The sequence below is a fragment of the Medicago sativa genome, chromosome 4 (genome assembly GCF_051527215.1).
Source record: "Medicago sativa cultivar Bolivia chromosome 4, Bolivia_mono, whole genome shotgun sequence".
Taxonomy (NCBI): domain Eukaryota; kingdom Viridiplantae; phylum Streptophyta; class Magnoliopsida; order Fabales; family Fabaceae; genus Medicago; species Medicago sativa.
This window is the reverse complement of record NC_140752.1, coordinates 76,587,091-76,605,946: the sequence shown is the minus strand read 5'-3', so window position 1 is coordinate 76,605,946 and position 18,856 is coordinate 76,587,091. Positions and strand designations below refer to the sequence as shown.

Sequence of the window (18,856 nt, the reverse complement as noted above, 5' to 3'; positions counted from 1 at the left end):
TCAAAATTATTACTTCACTTTCAAAATACATGACCAAGTCAACCACTTCACACATGCCAATGCACAATTTTGACCGTTAATATCTTTAATTATCTAAAGTAAAAAATTATAAAAATTCTTACATGCTAATATTTGTATTTATACATTAGTTAAAAAGTATGGTCAAAGTAAGTCAAGTGAATAGTGCACATTGCAAAAATTGGACATGTATTTTGAAACGGATGGAGTACTACAAACAAGTATCACAAGGAAAGCTTTTATGTTTTTGCATACAAAGAAGTATGACAAGGCAAATCAAATTTGTCAATTTTAAAAGAAGTAAAAAGTTTATTGAACTCAACCGATTTATCAAATGATGAATGTCTAAATCTCATATGTCAATGGCTACAATCCTAATTCTTTTCTAAGCTATGAATGATAGTGATACAATGTGGAATATGTGTATGTATGAAACTAACTAAGGGTATGGTAAGAATATATAATTCATGGCTCATTTCAGTTGCACAAATCATCTTCTAAGAGAAAGTGTCTTGTATCATGCATTTAACATTATCAAAAATTAGTTTACATTTGATATGTTGAGTAAGTTTTATTATAACCATACATGCATTAAGAAAATTGTAAAAACTCATATACGTCAATCCATTCAAAGCATTCATTGCACATGAAATCAAATGTATTATTGTCCTCATATGCATGAGCCAAAGTGGATAACATTGCATTGATAAATTATGTCTTTATTACCAAGGTCAATACATTTATTGTTGTTTTTATTGCCAAGTTATTGTCAAGGTTAATACATTTATTGTCGTTTTTATTATCAAGTTTTAATGTGAATTCTATAGTAGCATTTATTGTTGCATGTATTACCACGTTCTGTTGGGCATTACTCCCTCCGTTTTTTTTTTCTTTTGATGTTTTAGGACTTCAACTATATTTTAAAATATTTGATGTTTTAGTATATTTAATATTTTTTTTTCTAAATTCATTGGAAGATATTAAAAAAACACGGAACAAATATATTTTAATATTTATTAACATATAAAAAATTAAATGAAATATTTGTAAAATGAAAAAAATGTAAGACTAAAAATTGTTTACATACAATTTAAAAAATTTATTGTTAGTTTTTTTGCTTATTAAATATGTTCTTAACTTTAGTAAGACAATTTATTTCATAATAGAAATATATAATACTAATTTTGATCTAGTCAAAAACAAAATTTGGAACACAAAGGTTGAGGTTGCTCAAGTTTGAGATTCCAAATTATAACAATACAACTGGGTCAATAGAATCGTTATTTAAAATTAGTTAAGAAACTATGATGTTAGGATGTGTTTCCATTTCAATTTTTTCATTTTATTGCCTGGGTCAATGTTCGAATCATTGTTTAAAATTAGTTAAGAAACTATGATTTTAAGATGTGTTTCCATTTAAATTTTTCCGTTTTATTGCTTTGAATGAATTTTATTTCCTCTCTGGATCATTTGCTTTGAAATCACTACTAGACATCAAAACCCTCCACAAATCATTTTGAATCAACAATTGTTGATACACTAAGGTAATATTCTTTGTTTAATGGTGGTTCATATGAAGCGTCACTATGAAATTGCGGCTAAGTAATATTTCTTCTTTCTTAAAATTATTGCACGAAAATTAGCTTCAATTGTTATAGTTGCCTCACTTATAAATATATATTCATGCTATATTTTGTCCGATATAGATGCCTCACGAAAATTTTGCCCCACATCTATAATACACTCCCTCACGACCAACACTATTCACTACAAGAAATCTTGCATATTGCCAGGGATCAATGCCAGGAGCAAGAGGTCCTGGCAAATTTGCCAGGAGCTATGCCAGGGAAAACTCCTGGCAAAGTTGCCAGGGGCAACCCCTCACAAAAGTCGTGGCAAAATGCATGGAGCAGAAAAGATTCTTGTGTGGTCAGGAAAAGCAGGACGGTACAACACTTTGCCAGGGGTTGTGCCACGAAAAACCCCTGGCAAATTGCAAAGCCTGCAAATTTGTCAGCCCAGCCTGCAAAGGCTACGTGAATAGCCTATATGTAGCCTGTATTGTAGTGATGCGATGAGTTGACTGGAGAGCCGTTGGGGTCTGTGGCGGTTTGCCAGGGGCAAGACCCTCGGATAACCCCTGGCAAATTGCATCTAATACAATTCAATCTATACAATTGCATCGTTCCCTTTTATTTCAGTATCGTTCCCTTTCATTTTGGTCATAGCACTCAGAGAAAAAAATTTCTCTTAGAATATAAACCACCAAAAACTACTCTCCACGAAACACTCTCTTCTTCAACAACACTAATTTCTTTCACTTTGGTAAATTACTACACCTACATTTTTATGCTTCTATTTTTTTTTTATATTGGCTTATAATTTTATATATGTTGTTGTATTTAATAATAAATATGCATGTTATTTTTTGGTGAAGCTAAGTATTAATGCATGTTGAATAGATGTTTGTTTTTGTCTAGATCATCTCTTGAATATATGTTTTTTTTTTTTTAAAATGTATGTTGAATATGTGTTTTTTATTAGATCTATTAGTTTTTTTATTAGATCTATTAGTTTCTTTTTATTTGGTATATATGTTAAAACAAAAGAAAAAACCAGAATCAAATTTTTTTTATAAAAAATGTTTTTATTATTTAAAATCGTCTTTTTTTTTAAAGTTTAATTAAAAAATATGTTATTTATTAAAATTTTAAATTTATTGGTGTAATAAGTATTAAACTGATTTTATTATAAGTAATTAGAATTAAAAAAATAATTTAAATGAATAAGTATAAAACTGATTTTATTAATAAGTAATTAGAATTAAAAAAATAACTTCAATGAAAAAGTATAAAAAGTGTTTATTGAAAAAATTTGTGTTAGTAGCGATAGTTAGTGAAAAAAAAAAACTAATTGTTATATATGTGAACGTTATAGCTGAAGGTGCCAAAGATGGAGTATTATCAGTATTATCGTAGTTGGATGTATGACAGAACGTTTCCGGGAAGAAGAGGATTAAAATCTCATTTTGTAGAAGGAGTTCACGGATTTATTTCATGGGCATGGGGACAACAAGTTTGTAAAGATGAGGGAGGGATAAGATGTCCGTGTCTGAAATGTGCGTGTAGATATATAAAGACCGACCCCAATGAAGTGAAGAAACACTTGGAGAAAGTTGGATTTATGCCTGATTATTGGGTTTGGATTTATAACGGTGAACAATTTCAAAATTTTGGGGCGGGAGTCAATGCGCAAGCTTCGAGTAGTGGAATAAATGTGGATGACAACGAGCAATTCAACGATGAACAATTCAACATGATGAATGATATGGTCGCTGATGCTTTAGGTGTGGAATTGTCTTACAATGATGATGTTGAAGATGAACAAGGCGAACAACCCCCAAATGAGCAAGCCCAGAGATTTTACCAGTTGTTGAGTGAATGTAATGTCCCGCTGTTTGAAGGGTGTACGCAATCAAAGTTATCAATATGTGTCAGACTTTTAGCTCATAAGGCAAATTATAGTGTTGCTGATAAAGGTGTGGATGACATTACGGAGATGTTGTTGGATGTAACTCCTTTTAAAGATAATTTGCCAGAAACTTATTATGATGCTGAGAGGTTGGTGATGAGGTTGGGATTAAAAGTTGATAAGATTGATTGTTGCATAAACGGCTGCATGTTGTTTTATAACAATGAATTTGGGAAAAATGACGGAGCATTGGTGGAATGCAAATTTTGTCAGAGTCCACGGTATCGTCTAACCAGGAGTGGGAGGGTTCCGAATAAGACAATGTTTTACTTGCCAATAATACCAAGATTACAAAGATTGTTTGCATCGATGAAAACTGCTAGTCATATGACGTGGCATCATTCAAACAAAATTCCCGGAGTCATGCGACATCCATCTGATGGTGAAGCTTGGAAACACTTTGATGAAGTATATCCTGATTTTGCAGCAGATCCGCGTAATGTAAGACTTGGATTGTGCTCTGATGGTTTCACTCCATATATCCAGGCATCAGGGAAACCCTATTCTTGTTGGCCTATCATTGTAACCCCCTACAATCTCCCTCCAGAAATGTGCATGACAAAGCCGTACATGTATTTGGCGTGTGTTGTTCCAGGCCCAGATAATCCTAAAGCAGGCATAGATGTGTTTCTAGAACCTTTAATTGATGATTTGAGGAGGTTGTGGATTGGAGAATTGACATATGATATTTCAACCAAACGGAATTTTCTAATGAGAGCATCTCTTATGTGGACAATTAATGATTTTCCAGCGTATGGCACGTTGTCTGGTTGGAGCACTCATGGGAAAATGGCTTGTCCACATTGTATGGAAAATAGGAAGGCGTTTACTTTGGAAAATGGAGGGAAGAGTTCGTGGTTTGATCATCGTTGTTTCTTGCCTCATAATCACCCGTTTAGAAGAAGTAAGAATGGCTTCCTGAAGGATAAGAGAGTAGTAGTTGGCCCGCCCCCTAAAATCACATCAGAAGAGGTGTGCACAAGAGTTAGTGATTATCCTAAAGTCGCTGATTTTGGCACAACTGTCCCAATACCAGGATACGGAGTTGACCACCACTGGACAAAAAAGAGTATATTTTGGGACCTCCCTTATTGGAAAGATAACTTGCTCAGACATAATCTTGATGTAATGCACATTGAGAAGAATTTTTTTGACAACATATTTAACACAGTGATGGATGTTAAAGGGAAGACAAAAGATAATGAGAAAGCCAGAAAAGACTTAGAAGTGTATTGTAAAAGAAGGGACTTGGAGTTAAAACCTCAACCGAATGGAAAGTTGTTGAAACCTAAGGCATTATACACTCTAACTTCTGAAGAAGCTAAGGCAGTTTGTCAATGGTTGAAAGATTTGAGAATGCCTGACGGATATTGTTCTAACTTGGGCAGGTGTGCCGATGTTAAAACTGGAAGGGTAATTGGAATGAAAAGTCATGATAATCATGTTTTCATGGAGCACTTACTCCCAATTGCATTTAGTTCACTTCCCTCCCATGTGTTAAATCCACTCACTGAGATCAGTCAATTTTTTAAAAACATTTGTGCTTCAACTTTGAGAGTCGATGAACTTGAGAAATTAGACAAGTTAATTCCAATCATACTCTGTCAGCTTGAGCAAATTTTTCCCCCAGGTTTTTTTGACTCTATGGAACATCTTGTGGTGCATCTGGCATATGAGGCTAAGCTTGGCGGGCCTGTTCAATATAGGTGGATGTACCCTTTTGAAAGATTCATGGGAGATTCAAAACGATCTATTCAAAATAGGGCTAGAATTGAAGGATCGATCGTTGCTGTGTACGTTCATAAGGAAACCTCATACTTTCTTGGTCATTACTTCATCGACCGTGTGCTTGTTCCAACCACTACACGAAATGAAGTTTATGTTGATGGTGAAAGAGACCCGTTGACCTTATCAGTTTTCAATCTACCTAGTCGCCACTCTGGCAAGGCGAGGGAACATTGGATGGTAGATCCGAAAGAGTACCGATCAGCTCATGTTCATGTCTTAATTAATTGCGCTGAGGTTAAACCATACCTTGAGTGAGTATAAAACAAACTATTACACATTTTTCCCATTACATTATTTATTAAGTTAAAACACGTCTAACTTTGTTTTTAATTTTGGTATAGGGAATTTAATACCTTTTATGAAGAATTTGGTGATGATTCACCTGGTTACATACATGAATATTTTCCTGGTTGGTTCAAACAAAAAGTATTCGATGCCGAACCAACGGATGAAATACTTCGTTTAAGAGGTTTAGCTCAAGGTCCTTTACAATGTGCCACTGAATATCATACATACTTTGTAAATGGATATAAATTTCATACCCAATCATGGAGTGAGGGGAAGAAGACATATAACAGTGGTGTATATGTAAAAGGAGTTACAGAAGGAGGTGCAGATGACTTCTATGGCGTGGTCAAACACGTTTACGAGTTATTTTACAATCAGGATAAAGTGGTGTTATTTTATTGTGAGTGGTTTGATCCCTCGCCTAGGTGGACAAAAATGAACAAAATAAGCCACAACGTTGACATTCGAGTGGACAAAAAGTATAATGTGTATGATCCGTTTATCATGGCACATAATGTTAGGCAGGTGTACTATGTTCCTTATCCCCCAACGCAACCACGCAAACGAGGGTGGTCAGTTGCAATCAAAACAAAACCAAGGGGTCGCATTGAGACTGAAGACCCAACCGATGAAGTTGAGCAAGTGGATGAAATTTCAAATGTTAATGAGTTAATTGAAGTTGAGCCAGTCACAGGTTGGCGTGATGCACAAGTTGAAGGGGATCATGTTGATCCAGCTGTTTTGTTAGCTCCTAATGAAGATGAAAATGACGAGGATGATGTTGGTTTGGAAGAGCCTAATATTGAAGGGGATATGGATGAAGGGGATCAAGTCAACGAAAGTGTTTTTGGATTATAATTAATGTATTCTTGTATTATTATAATTGGTGTATTGTTGACTTAGTTTTATATTGTTCTAATTGCAATGATATTATTTTCAATATGAATGAATATGTACGTTGTTTAATTCATAGTAGTTAATAGCGGCCAATAGCGGCGCAACGCTACGTAGCGGTTTATAATCGCTATTGCATTTTAAGTGAAAATACAAGATTGTCCTTGGTTTTACCAAAAGGACAAGGGTATTTTTGACATTTGCATCAAACCCTAAAATCCTAAAAGCTTCAGCTTGTCTTTTTCGTCCTTCATTCTTTCCGGCCGCACCTTCCTTCAGCTGTTCTCTCTTCCTTCCTTCACTCTCTCAAGAGCGCTGCATCCTTCCTTCACCGTCAAACGCCGCCGTCGTTCCTCACAGCCGCCATTCATCAGGTTTGTCACTTCTTGACCCCATGTTTTCAATCTTTCTGAAATCTTCTTTAGATCTTTAGATGTCTCTTTCCGCCGTTCATCAACAACGCCCTTTCTTTGGTTGAACCCTTTCAATGTGATATTTATTTTGTTCATAGATCTGTAATGTGATGGTTAAATCATCTTTTCTGTTTGTGATTTCTTCTTAAGGTTGATTAAAGAGAATATGAAAATGTTGTTAAAGAGAATGTGAAAATATTGTTACCTTCCGAGTAAGAGTGGAGAAATGTCTTGTAGATTGATTAGAATTAAATGACCATGTCACTCTGTATGAACAATGAGGGGTATTCATCATTAGGTTCTATACATGCTTCTAATGTCTGTAATATCTGTGCTTTTGTTCTGTTTATCAATGTAACATTGTATATCCTAATCTTCTACCCAATTGAGAATTACTCAATGTAACATTAGGTTCTGTGCTTTTTTTTTCTCTAAACGTTTTTTCCTCAATGTTTGCAAGTTGAGAATTACTTAACCCAATTGAATTAAAAAAACAATACGAAGAACTTAAGAAGGATCATAATAGAGAGAGAGGAAATTAGAATACTTTGTTACATCTTAGGGGCCATGAATTGAAGCTCGCCTTGTATATATTAATTGTTTGATTTATATTTTATTATGGTTCAATATTTGTTTTTTTTATTGTTGAATCACTCATGGATTTGATGATAAATATTAAATTATACTGTGATACAAAATATGGATACTTCGGTAAGAAAATTAGAACACGGAAAAAGACAAGAGCCTTGAGTGGAAAATTATGAAACAATTCTTGAGTCTTAGCCATTTTACTTGAATCTGAACAATAGATTTGGTTTGTGCAATTACAGCGATGGTTGGTTTTGGATTAAGGGATGTGAATGTGAAAAAATTGGGAGGGGTAAGAGGGAGAGAGAAGGTAGGGAAATGGATTGTGTGAGGAAAGATGTATGTGTTCTCATTTTCTTTTTTATTTCATCTAGACCTTTAAATATATCTTGATGGTATACAAAAGTGGTCCACCGGTGAACCACTTAGTTGATGGTTCACCCTAGACATCACCTTATGCATAACATGTTTGTTACTACTACTGATTTTTTTATATCTACTATCATGTTAGTATTTTTATATCTTCTATCATGTTAGTATTTTTACCATCTTTTGATGTAACATTACTTCTTAAGGTTTACCAAATTCACTTGTAAATTTTTAATCCAATTGGTAAGTGATACTCACAAACTAATTTTTAATCCACTTGTAAATTTACCAAATCAATTTCGTAAGGTTTGAGTCATAATACTACTTCCTTCACTCTAAAGCAATAAACAGTATCTAATTAGTGTAGCATCAGTGACCAATCCAAGTGAAACAATATAAAATTGTGTAGCATCTTTCAATGGAACAGCAAGAGCATTAGCAATGTTACTTTTTGTCATGGTTTAATGATGAAGATGCTTGGTGGCGGTTGAGGAAATCTATGAACACTTTTTCTAGTTTTCTTGCTACTTTTAGGTTTTGCTTTATGGAGAATTTTCCATAGTTATATGGATCTGATGGTGATGATTTACTATGGTTTAACTGTGTTATGATGATTTCTTGTTTTGATATGATGTTTTCTTATTGATAAATATCTAGGAATGCCTCCGAAACATAAAGGAAAGAGCAAGGGCAATAACAGGAAGCGGTATAGTACACATGTTGTGGACCCAGCAACAGAAGCGGGATTGAACCCCATGCCTGCTAGTTCTAATGCATCTTCAAGCCATGGATCATCTGCGTCCTCCCAGGGTAGTGCAGCGGCTCCTGCTATGGATTCTGCTCCTCCTCCCACTTACATGGGCCCTCCCGTACATCCAGGATATTATGGCACCATACCTCCTTTTGGGACCAGCTATCATATCCCACCATATTCAGTCCCACCACAAAACATTCCCTTTCCCCAACAACAACTAATCCCTCCACTACAAAACATTCCCTTTCCCCACCAACAACAAATTCCTCCACAACAAAACCCACTTTTTCCCCTACAATAACAAAACCCACCACAACCCCAACAACAACAAATCCCTCCACAACAAAATCCACTCTTTCCCCAACAACAACAAAACCCACCACAACCCCAACAACAACAAAACCCACAACAACTACAACAAGATAATATGGTCGAAGAGGATGGTGGTGGAGAGGTGGTTGATGAAGTTTTCCCGGATTATCCGAGAGATTCTCATGGTCGATTCATCTTAAAGCCTAGTGGAAACTCGTAAGTATTATCATATTACGTACATACTTCAATTTCAATTATTTTATGTATATTTTAAGTTATAGTAATGTTTAATTATGAGTTTTTATCAGCTTTTTGCCTTGCAAACCGGCTGCTGAAGCTATCAGAGCCATCATCCATAACTGCTATCATAAATTCTGGAAGACATATGGTGATGTGGATGAGGATGAGAAAGAGCGCTGGTTTAGGCTCTTTGAGGTTACTTTAAATCTATATCATAATTTCTATTTTATTTCATATGCACAATTGTTATACTATACTAATTTTCTTTAATATGTTATAATGCAGGGTAAGTGTTCTTGGAAAGCCGAGTATCATGATATAATGCGGCGTAATTTTCATATTAGAGCTTCTGCGCGTTTTTCGGATTTGCTTAGAAGAGCCCGTATGAGGTTTGAGGAGACAAGAAAGCGGCCACATTGGATTGGCCCTCCTATCTTCGATGACTTGGTTAAGTATTGGGCGTCTCCGGAGTTCAAGGAAAAATCACAGAAAGCAAAGAAGAACCGGGCGTCGGAAAATGGAGGATGCATTCACACTGGTGGTTGCTTAAGCAACGGAGAGCATGCTGAGCGTTTGGTAAAAATAATGAACTTTTAATTATTTTTTCATATCATATTTAATTTAATGTTTAATGTTTAATTACTTCATAATTTTATTTCTTGTGACAAATAGGCTAGGAGGTTATGTCGGGATCCGTTTATTAACGAGCTTCACGACAAAACACACAAAAATAGGTCCGGCCAATACTGCGATGAGCGTGCTAGGAGAGTGCAGGTAATCTTTGATAATTATATGTCACATTTTAGGCCTTAATGTTATTATTTTGTACATGAAATGTTTACGTGTCGCGAGTGCTGCGTTTTTGTCCCCTGCTGTTTCCTGTGTTGAGGCTGACTGTGTCTTTCCTACTGGCGTGCGTATCAGCTTCTGCTGTGCTGTTTTTAGCTGCTTTGCGGTTCTGTTTCCTGTATTGGTTCTGTTTTAGATGCTTTGCGGTTCTGTTTTAGCTGCTTCTGCTTTGCTGGTTTTAGGCTGGACATTATGGTTTTTTTTTCAGCTATTATTTTGTACAGGTTGGGGCTTTATTTTCGGTCTATAGGTAGTGAGGCAGGGATATGCTGCTGGTGTTGTTCACTAGTATATGTTGGCCTCAAGACCGGTTTCCGTTATTGGCAGTTTTGGCGGTTTTGTTGCTCTGTTTATTAGCTGCCCTTTGTTTGTGAAACTGCTAGTTAGTGAAAACATGTGCTTAGGCCTTAATGAGCTAATTAGTAGGTAGCCCAAACCTAGGTGTACTTTTTAAGTGAAAAACCTATAAAATTATATGCTTTGATACGAGGAGCCTATGTATTCTTTCAACTTTATGTGTCTATAAAATGTCATGACTGGAAAATTATAACTGCTTGAGATTTATAGACTATAGTCCATTCATTTTCTGCAACTAAGTTTCCAAACAGATTTATATTGTTGATGATGATACTGCTAGTTATTGTTCAATGTTGGTTTAGTAGACTATAAAGCATAAACTATTTTGTTATTATTTGAACAGGAGGAGTACGATCGGCAGCTGGCTGAGGCTATTCAAAATGGGTCAACTGTTGATCACACTTTGTCCTTCCGCACTTGGACAAAAGTTGCTGGTGAGAAAAAGAAAGGAAAGCTATATGGTCTTGGAAACTTGGCCGCTAACTACCGGAAGGGTAGTGTTGCGTCAACACTAAGACTTAGCCTCAACCATGGTGAAGGATCCTCCCAACAGCCTGAGCTAACGCCAGAGATGCGGGAACTGATACATAGACTGACACAAGAGCAGTTTGCGCAGCAGATGGCGAGTCAAGCAGCCGTTGTGCAAGACTTGCTTACCCGCCAAAGGTCATATGAGGAGCAGCTGGCTCAGTTAAGGCAAGCGCACGCTCAAGATCCCTCTCACACTAGAGCACCGGTTTTAAGTCCCAATGTTGACCCTTATCCGGTTGATAGAGATGAGGAGGATAGAGATGAGGATGATGATCAGGATGATGAGGAGGATTGAAGTCCCACTGTTATTTTTTTTTTGAAGTCCCACTGTTATGATATATTCTCTCTTGCCTTTATCTATTTAATTTCTTGGTCGGTAATATTTGGGGAAGTTTCTTATACTTCCCGGTACAATTTCTACCTATTTGATACTTATGTATGTAATATTTTGCACAATTTTAATTGCAATGCTGCTGCACTTATTATTTTATGTGTGCTATTGCTTTAATTTGCATTGTTAGCTTCTTTTTCTAAACCAATTAAATTAAAATAACATTTTAAAAACGTTTTTTAAATAATTTTTATTATTAAATCAATTTTTAAAAAAGAAATACAAAAACAATTTAAAAACGTTTATTTTAAATATTTTCATAATTAAATTTAATTAATTTTCGAAAATAAAATTTAAATTCTTTTTTAAAATTATTTTAAATATTAAATTTTAATATTATTATTTTTTAAACGAATAAAAAACGTTTTTTAAAAATTAAATGAACACAATTTGCCAGGGGTTAACCCCTGGCAAAGTCCCTGACATGTTTTGAAAAAGACTGATGTGATGCAGACACATCTGCAAAAGCCTGCATTGACTAGTGAATGCGTCAGAGAGGTCTGCAATTATGCAGTTACATTTTGCCAGGGGTTGTGCCAGGGCCTGTGCCAGGGGCGCATTTGCCAGGAGCTAAAGCCCTGGTAGGGTCATTTGCGATGAGCGGATTTGCTTGGTATTCTGCTCCTGGCAAAACTCCTGGCAAACGTCCATTTGCCAGGGATTTCTGCATTTTGACAGGGCTTCCGCCCCTGGCAAAATGCAAGATTTCTTGTAGTGATTGTGTTTGGTTCGTGGACATAAATGGTGAGTGGTCTGATGGCGGAAACCTGATAGCAGGTGGCCCAATGGATCACAACTCACAAAACCGTCTTGTAAGGTGAAGATTGTCTCCAATTATAAACACATGTTTAAACTATTTTGTGTCCGATGTAAGACTATTTAACACACACCCTCATGACCATCACCATTGGACTTGGTTTGTGAACATAAATAGTGGGTGACCCGATCGCGGAAATTTGATCATCTTAAATTGAAGTCTAACTCATCCTTACAAAATCGGCTTGTAAAGTAGTAATGATTATCCCCTTTTATAAATTCATTGTTATATCTCTTATCTGATATGATACTCATTAACATACATCATTAAATAAACAATATAATTTTGGGAGCTTCTATGGTGCAGTTAGGAAACTGACTTTTTTGGAAAAGTTAATTTTTATCTTAATGTTTGATTCATTTTTAAATTGTTGATTAATGATCAATTGTAATTCATCTAGTAATGCTTGCAAAATCTTGGACTTACAGATACTATTTTATCGTTGGCATATTTAACATGCAAACAGAGTTGATGATATTATGTAATAGTCTTAAGTGTTACACTTTGTGGGGTGTTACACTTAAAACAAAGTAGGATCAAATTAGATTAAGTGTAGTCTTGTTAATTTGATGGATTGATGATACAATGAGGACTGAACTTTTGATGTCACCGTACAAACAGTGGGATGTTACTCACTGCATTTTTGATGTTATAGTGTTAACTTTACCAGAAAAGTCATTTTCAAGACTTCACCATAGAATTTTCCTATAATTTTTATGTTGCACGAATTTTTCTAAAAAAGTCATCAATTAACCTTTTTTGAAAGGCCAATGTCAATAATTAACTCTTAGGTTGATATATTTCTCATTCGTTTGAGGGTTGCATCAAGATCATACAACTACTTTAAACCTCATAATAAATATTATTTAATCTCCTTCAAAAAAAGATTATTTAATCATTACAACACCAAAAATTAAGTTAGGGCTGCCCCCAATTATATCATATAAATTGAAATTCACATTTCTTGTATTTCAGCTAAAATATATTACTGGTTTTGAATATGAGAATGATTTCTCTTGAGTTGTTATCTCTAATGTCTCTTCTTTGTTATCAACCTCACAATGCTTTTTTTAACTTTTGTTTTCATATTAAAATCTTTTAACATTTTTCTAATGTATGGTGAGATTGATAACATATGAGATAAGTGGGGGAAAACTTGAGAGGGTCTAATCCCTATTGAATACATACACAGTAATAAAGAAAGTATTGATAGTACCTATTGTCATTTACTTGATCTATTCATCGCAAGCAAGCAATGTAAGGCTCAAAGTTTTCCTCTTTAAACATAGTTGGATGATGCCTACTCTCTTTTTTATGTACCATTTCAATCCAACGTTGGAGATAATGATTTGTTTCTCTTTTTTGTTGTTTTCCTTTCATAACTGTTTCCAAATGAGCATAATTGAATAACCCTTTTGAGATGATTGAATGGGAAATGTGAGATTGAAGTCCCATTGTTTTCCTGGTAAAAAAGTGAAGTGCTGAATGACCCAACTCAACTACCACCCTAGCTTAACTCTTCACAAAAGTGCTTTTGACTATGAATTATTTATACTTGCTTGCTAGCTACTAGCTAGTTAGTGTTGTGGACACATCAATAGCCGAAAAGTAAGCAAGTTTTTTGCATTCAATCAACGACTAAATTTCAAAGGAATAGTACATAATTTCTTACTCAATAGAAAGACTACAAAACTCAGTCTCATACACTCGTGGTCCCAATTCAACTTTATCCAAGAATCTATTTATCCTAATGCCGGAAAAGTAATATTTATGACTTTTTTTGGTTGCTTTTTTTACTTGATCAAATGAAAAATTGTAAAATATTAATTCAGTCACGTAACTATAACTAAAGAAAGACGACAAACGTAAATAATTGCGGGATCCGCGGATGATCAAAGACAAAAGAAGCAATAGTGCTATAGTGGTATAATAATGAAACTAAAGAATAAAGTAACAAAAAAGTTAAAATAATTTTGAGAAAAGAGTCTTGCTTTAAATATTCCATTTCATTTCCCTATTACACATTTGGTAAAATGCAACAGACTCGACTTTTCTAAATTTTTAGCCGGTGACTAAAAATTCACATTTTTAAATTAAGTGGAGTGTTAGGACTTCTGACCTTGTATGTATACAATGTTTCTGTTAACTGAGCTTAATTTATAGAAATGGCTTCTAATTTCTAATATGTAAAACTAGCACATAAAATTCGTGTTCACCATGGGTTGCATTAAAAGGAGCATTAAAAAATTCTCTCCAAGATTGACACGTTGCTTACAAGATTAAAATGATAAATATACAAGTCCTTTGTTTTCTCACTAAATACAAAAATACTAATACTATATACTAGTACTAACTAATAATACTAAATAGAATAGATAAACAATAAACAATGGTCATTAAAAAGAGATTGATTTTCTAGATTTCATTGACTCTGCTCACGTTTGATTTCCCCTGTTTTCCTCTGTTGTGTCTCTCATATGCTCAACTAGTAGTTCCTTTTTCTCAGCTCTTGAAAATTGGGTCAGTGTGCATGGCAAGAATTTGAGCCAAATCAATAGGTCAAATTTAATGAAGTTCCCAAATTTTGGGAAACTTGGAAGGATCTTCACTGTTTTTTTAAGGATCCTAGCTGGTGATTTTTGTTCTCTCTATCCAGAAAAATCATCATCCTTGCTAATAGCACAATCCACAATGTGACACACTTTGGTTACCAAGAATGCTTGCATACTCCCAAAGTATAAAAGATTCAAAAGAGATAGCCATTGATTATGTCTTTGTAAGTTGGTTACAACTGTTTAGATATCTTACAAACCAAGTAATATGTAGTAGACTAGAGTAATTGGTAGTGCTATCAACATTCCAAAAATAACCCTGAAATGAAATTTTTCCATTTATGAAAAAAGGGTCAATTTCTTTCTTAATAGAAAGAGTAGTTAGAAACAAACAATAAAATGAAGTTTAATTAATTGCAATTACCCTGTACTAAGAATGGCTGGATGGACATTGTACTCCTTAGCAAACACAAATGGAACAATCCCTTGAGGAAGTGCAGCCTATTTTCAGCAACATTTTCATAAGCTAACAATCTAAAACTTTTACAATTTCATGTTAAATTAATGAATATGACCATCCCTAAAACTTGTCACATAATAATCATTACAAAATTTATGGGAAATTGTTATCATAGAGTGCAGAGTACACTAGTGTTCCCAAAAATTATGGGAAATTATTCGCTGCACGTATTCATGCAGTTAGTGGATCCGCGACAATCCGATATCTCAAGCTCGACCATTTTAGTTTAAACAAAATTATGCTTATTTTTTAAACCATCGCGGATCTCCTAACTGTGTAAATACGTGTGGTAAGAGACTTCTGGGAATGTGGATTCATGTGTACTACTCCTCATATTGTACATTTCATAGACTTGTTTGCCTAACATGATAGAGTGGAAATCAAGGTTAATTATATACCTGAACAATAGCTACACGTAAAAGGTTGCCACGCAGGCCAACAGCAATGGAAGCTGCAGCCATGACTGCAGGACCTGTAAGAAATCGAACAGCCATGGCAAATGAAGCAACTGAGTTTCCACATGCAATCATCTTGGGTTGTAGAGCCATAAACAAACCTGTGCATATACAAACAAAAACATGTAAACCCTCCATTTTTATCCAAGAGGGTACAAGATAAAAAAATTAAAAAAAAAATCATCCACACTTTACATTCACGTTATCATCATGTGAAAATGCTTTTCCGTTTTGAAGTTTTTCCTGATTAGTGAAATTAGACATTTGCCAAATTTTGGTTGCAAAATAGTACATGTCCCTACCATAGTCGTGGACCGCTAAAATATCAGACCCCACATGTCGGGGACATTGCACTATCACTATGCAATCCCCACGTTATTGTTCAGCAAACATGGTCACTTGGTTATGTTACATTGTAGTAACAAACTCCAAAATAATGGACACGGTCTTTAGTTACTTCCTTTCTTTTCCTCAAATCTATAATTCCCATTGCCATAGATAGACTCATCATACCATGTTACCATCACATTCATTCCACTGCCATTGTACCCTCTTCATTGTTTTGTGATTGTTCTCTTTTCAACAAATTATTAAATTTTTCATGGTACAAAAGAAAATTACTAACATGATTGAGATGATTAATTATTCTATGTACAATAATTAAATTACTTTATTGTTGAAACACATGTCAATTTGTTTTGGTTTTATATTAGAAAATATAATGGAAATGGGAGTGGAAGCAATAATGGTGTTTAATGTAAAAGAGGAAAGGAATTGCAAAGAAAGGAAAGAATGAAATTATTGTAGAAGGAGGAATTTGGAGAAAATTGTGACTACTCACCTAAACTGAACATAGCCATTCCAAGACCAGCATCAGACAGTATGGAGATTGATTTCTCTATTATTTTAGGCATATGCACATGCCACCTACAATCAAAATTAATAATCATCAAACCAAACTTATATAAAAAAAACTCTACAGTAATGACTAGTACTCGTAGTAAACAGTTACTGCTAGAAGTCAAAAAGTCAAAAAGCAACTTAAATTAATCGATTTTGCGGTCAATTAATTATGATTGACTTTAATTTATTTACCTAAATGCCACAAGAGACCAAATTAGACCAATGAGGCTGGAGTACGTGTTTGGGTTACGGATAAGCTTACGCCAAACCATGATCAGAATGAGACGGGTCATAACACTTGCCGGAGGCATGTGTTTCACGGTGGCTGTTGGGTGTAGCTCCGCCGTTGAGCTGGATCCTCCTAGCTTGTTCAGAGCAGCTGGTTCCCCTTTCTCTACCTCATCTTCTACCAGTAATTCTTCTTCTTTAACTGGAAATTTCAACTCTTCTACTCCACCAAGCTCTGTTTCTGGCATAGCTTCATTTTCAACATAGAATCAACAAATCAAAATCAAAATCAATTTCACATTACATAATCTCGTTAATTTCTTGAATAATAAAAAAAAAAAAAAAAACTACATACCTTTGTTGGTAACAGTACCACCATTTGGTGGATGGTCATCAGAAACCAACATTCTAATCTCCTTGGCACCTTGTTCGGAGCGTCCAGATTGATCAGACGCTCCGTAATCAGCAGCACCACTGCCGAAGACTTGAAGCCCGCTGGCTTCGGAAACCGGCGAGGCACTAGAGCTCCACACAAACATGTGAAGCTCTTTAGCATCATGGCTAGTTTTAGCAGCAGCAGCAGAGCCATTGTTAGTAACTGTTTGTGGTTGTACTTGAACTGTTTGCTGAATCTGTTGCTGTGATAACTGTTGCTGAGAGTTTTTACTTACACTCTTGCTCAACCCGGAAGAGAATTCCGGGTTTGGAGCTGGGTAAGCTGCCGGCACATTTTGTGCCGGATAAAATCCAAATTTCGGAGAGTTCACAGCCTGCACCGCTGTTGCAGCTGGCGCAGGGTTCTCTTCGAAGTTTGACGGTCTTGGAGTCGGCCCACGTGAATTGGACTGAACGGAATACACATCATTAGCACCAAAATTAGAATGTCTCGGAGCATAGCCCATCATAGAGTAGAAATCCGTATGATTAAAATTAGACCCTCTCGGCGTCGGATTCCGGGAAGAACTCAAGCTATAAATCTCTGCTCCGGTGAGATTCGACGGCCGGGGAGTCATCATAAAAGATCTCCGGGAAGCGTTTGATTTTCTGACATGAACATGAAGCTTACCATCATCACCAACTTCAGCATCTGTCTCAAGAAAATCTCTCCCATCAAGCGAAACAACATCGGAATCAACCTTAAAGGAAACAATAGAAGCAGCAGTTTCAGGAAATTGTTCCATAATCAAAAGCTTAGCACCACGATACTCAAACAAAAACAAAAGCAAAGTGTACCAAATGATACACTGAAGAACCACAACTTGAACCATAAGGGTACCGGAATATTCACCATACATAGCTATGAGAAGTGGAATTCCCATAACCAAAGTGTTGGGTAATGTTGAAAGAGAGAAGATTGTGATCATCCACTCTAAGCTACCATTAGCTGTGAAATTAGTCCAAATTGTAAGTGCAAAGAGCATGATGATTTTTTGAAGTGTATCAGCTGCTATGAACCTATAGTTCATGGCATAAGGGTTATTTGTGGAGATGAAATGAAAGGATAGAAGAGGAACTGCGAAAATCGCGACGAAACGGTTTATGCCGGAGCATTGGTCCGGTGAGAATATTTTCCACCACCGTACGGAGCCATAGGCTAAAATCATGGCTACGTAAAGTGGAACTACTGCGGTTAAAACTGTGTAGAGATCGTGCCAGGTTATCATTTTGATGAAGGCTTTTTGGTAATGGCGGTGGAGTTGTTGAGATAGGAGGGTAAAGTTGGAAGAAAAAGGAAGAAGATAAAAACCGTTAATTAACTGAACCAGTTAAGTTGTGACTGGACTAGGAGAGGGTGTACTTTCGTTTCTGTTAAGGTTTTATAGTAGCTTGCACTGCAGTTCTGATGTGTTTCAGAGTTTGCTGATGAAGCATGAGCTGAGAGAGTGTGTGACTTTGTGTGTGAGAGAGAGAGAGACGGAGAGAGAATTTACAAAGGAAAATTGTAGTAACTTCTTGAGAATACACATAGGTCTAGGGAAAATGAAAAGATGGTTGGTTATATATAGTTGAAAAATGTTTTTTTTTTTTTGTAACAAAATTGAAAAATGTTATTTGGAC

At 35.4% G+C, this 18,856-nt stretch overlaps 4 protein-coding genes across 4 annotated transcripts; 3 read left to right on the top strand and 1 right to left on the bottom strand.

Moving 5' to 3' along the window:
* Window positions 1-2,915: 2,915 nt before the first annotated feature.
* Window positions 2,916-5,799, top strand: LOC146932042 (uncharacterized). The gene has a single exon (XM_085703628.1). It carries the CDS (start codon window positions 2,971-2,973, stop codon window positions 5,590-5,592), a length of 2,622 nt encoding a protein of 873 aa, XP_085559754.1. The 5' UTR covers window positions 2,916-2,970; the 3' UTR covers window positions 5,593-5,799.
* Window positions 5,671-6,566, top strand: LOC146932041 (uncharacterized; the record flags this gene model as incomplete). The annotated part of the gene is made up of 1 exon (XM_085707717.1): window positions 5,671-6,566. A coding segment is annotated over one exon (813 nt), but the record flags the coding sequence as incomplete, so codon positions are not given.
* Window positions 6,567-6,787: 221 nt separating this feature from the next.
* LOC146932040 (uncharacterized) lies at window positions 6,788-11,422 on the top strand. The gene is made up of 6 exons (XM_085703629.1): window positions 6,788-6,893; window positions 8,547-9,171; window positions 9,264-9,390; window positions 9,481-9,771; window positions 9,868-9,969; window positions 10,745-11,422. Exons 2-6 carry the CDS (start codon window positions 9,071-9,073, stop codon window positions 11,225-11,227), a joined length of 1,104 nt encoding a protein of 367 aa, XP_085559755.1. The 5' UTR covers window positions 6,788-6,893; window positions 8,547-9,070; the 3' UTR covers window positions 11,228-11,422.
* Window positions 11,423-14,333: 2,911 nt separating this feature from the next.
* On the bottom strand, window positions 14,334-18,771 carry LOC146932039 (auxin efflux carrier component 7-like). Its single transcript, XM_085703627.1, has 6 exons — window positions 17,154-18,771; window positions 16,763-17,048; window positions 16,509-16,594; window positions 15,611-15,768; window positions 15,117-15,193; window positions 14,334-15,011 (listed from the first exon to the last, which is right to left on the bottom strand). Exons 1-6 carry the CDS (start codon window positions 18,460-18,462, stop codon window positions 14,945-14,947), a joined length of 1,983 nt encoding a protein of 660 aa, XP_085559753.1. The 5' UTR covers window positions 18,463-18,771; the 3' UTR covers window positions 14,334-14,944.
* Between the last annotated feature and the right edge of the window lie 85 nt (window positions 18,772-18,856).

What these genes read in the sequence shown, in the direction of transcription:
- LOC146932042 (XM_085703628.1), top strand. Translation starts at nt 2,971, where the DNA reads ATGGAGTATTATCAGTATTATCGTAGTTGGATGTATGACAGAACGTTT.
- LOC146932040 (XM_085703629.1), top strand. Translation starts at nt 9,071, where the DNA reads ATGGTCGAAGAGGATGGTGGTGGAGAGGTGGTTGATGAAGTTTTCCCG. An exon ending in TTAAAGCCTAGTGGAAACTC is followed by an intron (nt 9,172 to 9,263) that starts GTAAGTATTATC and finishes AGTTTTTATCAG; the next exon opens with CTTTTTGCCTTGCAAACCGG. An exon ending in GAGAGCATGCTGAGCGTTTG is followed by an intron (nt 9,772 to 9,867) that starts GTAAAAATAATG and finishes TGTGACAAATAG; the next exon opens with GCTAGGAGGTTATGTCGGGA.
- LOC146932039 (XM_085703627.1), bottom strand. Translation starts at nt 18,462, where the DNA reads ATGATAACCTGGCACGATCTCTACACAGTTTTAACCGCAGTAGTTCCA. An exon ending in TGGTACTGTTACCAACAAAG is followed by an intron (nt 17,049 to 17,153) that starts GTATGTAGTTTT and finishes TTGAAAATGAAG; the next exon opens with CTATGCCAGAAACAGAGCTT. An exon ending in TACGTGTAGCTATTGTTCAG is followed by an intron (nt 15,194 to 15,610) that starts GTATATAATTAA and finishes TGCTGAAAATAG; the next exon opens with GCTGCACTTCCTCAAGGGAT.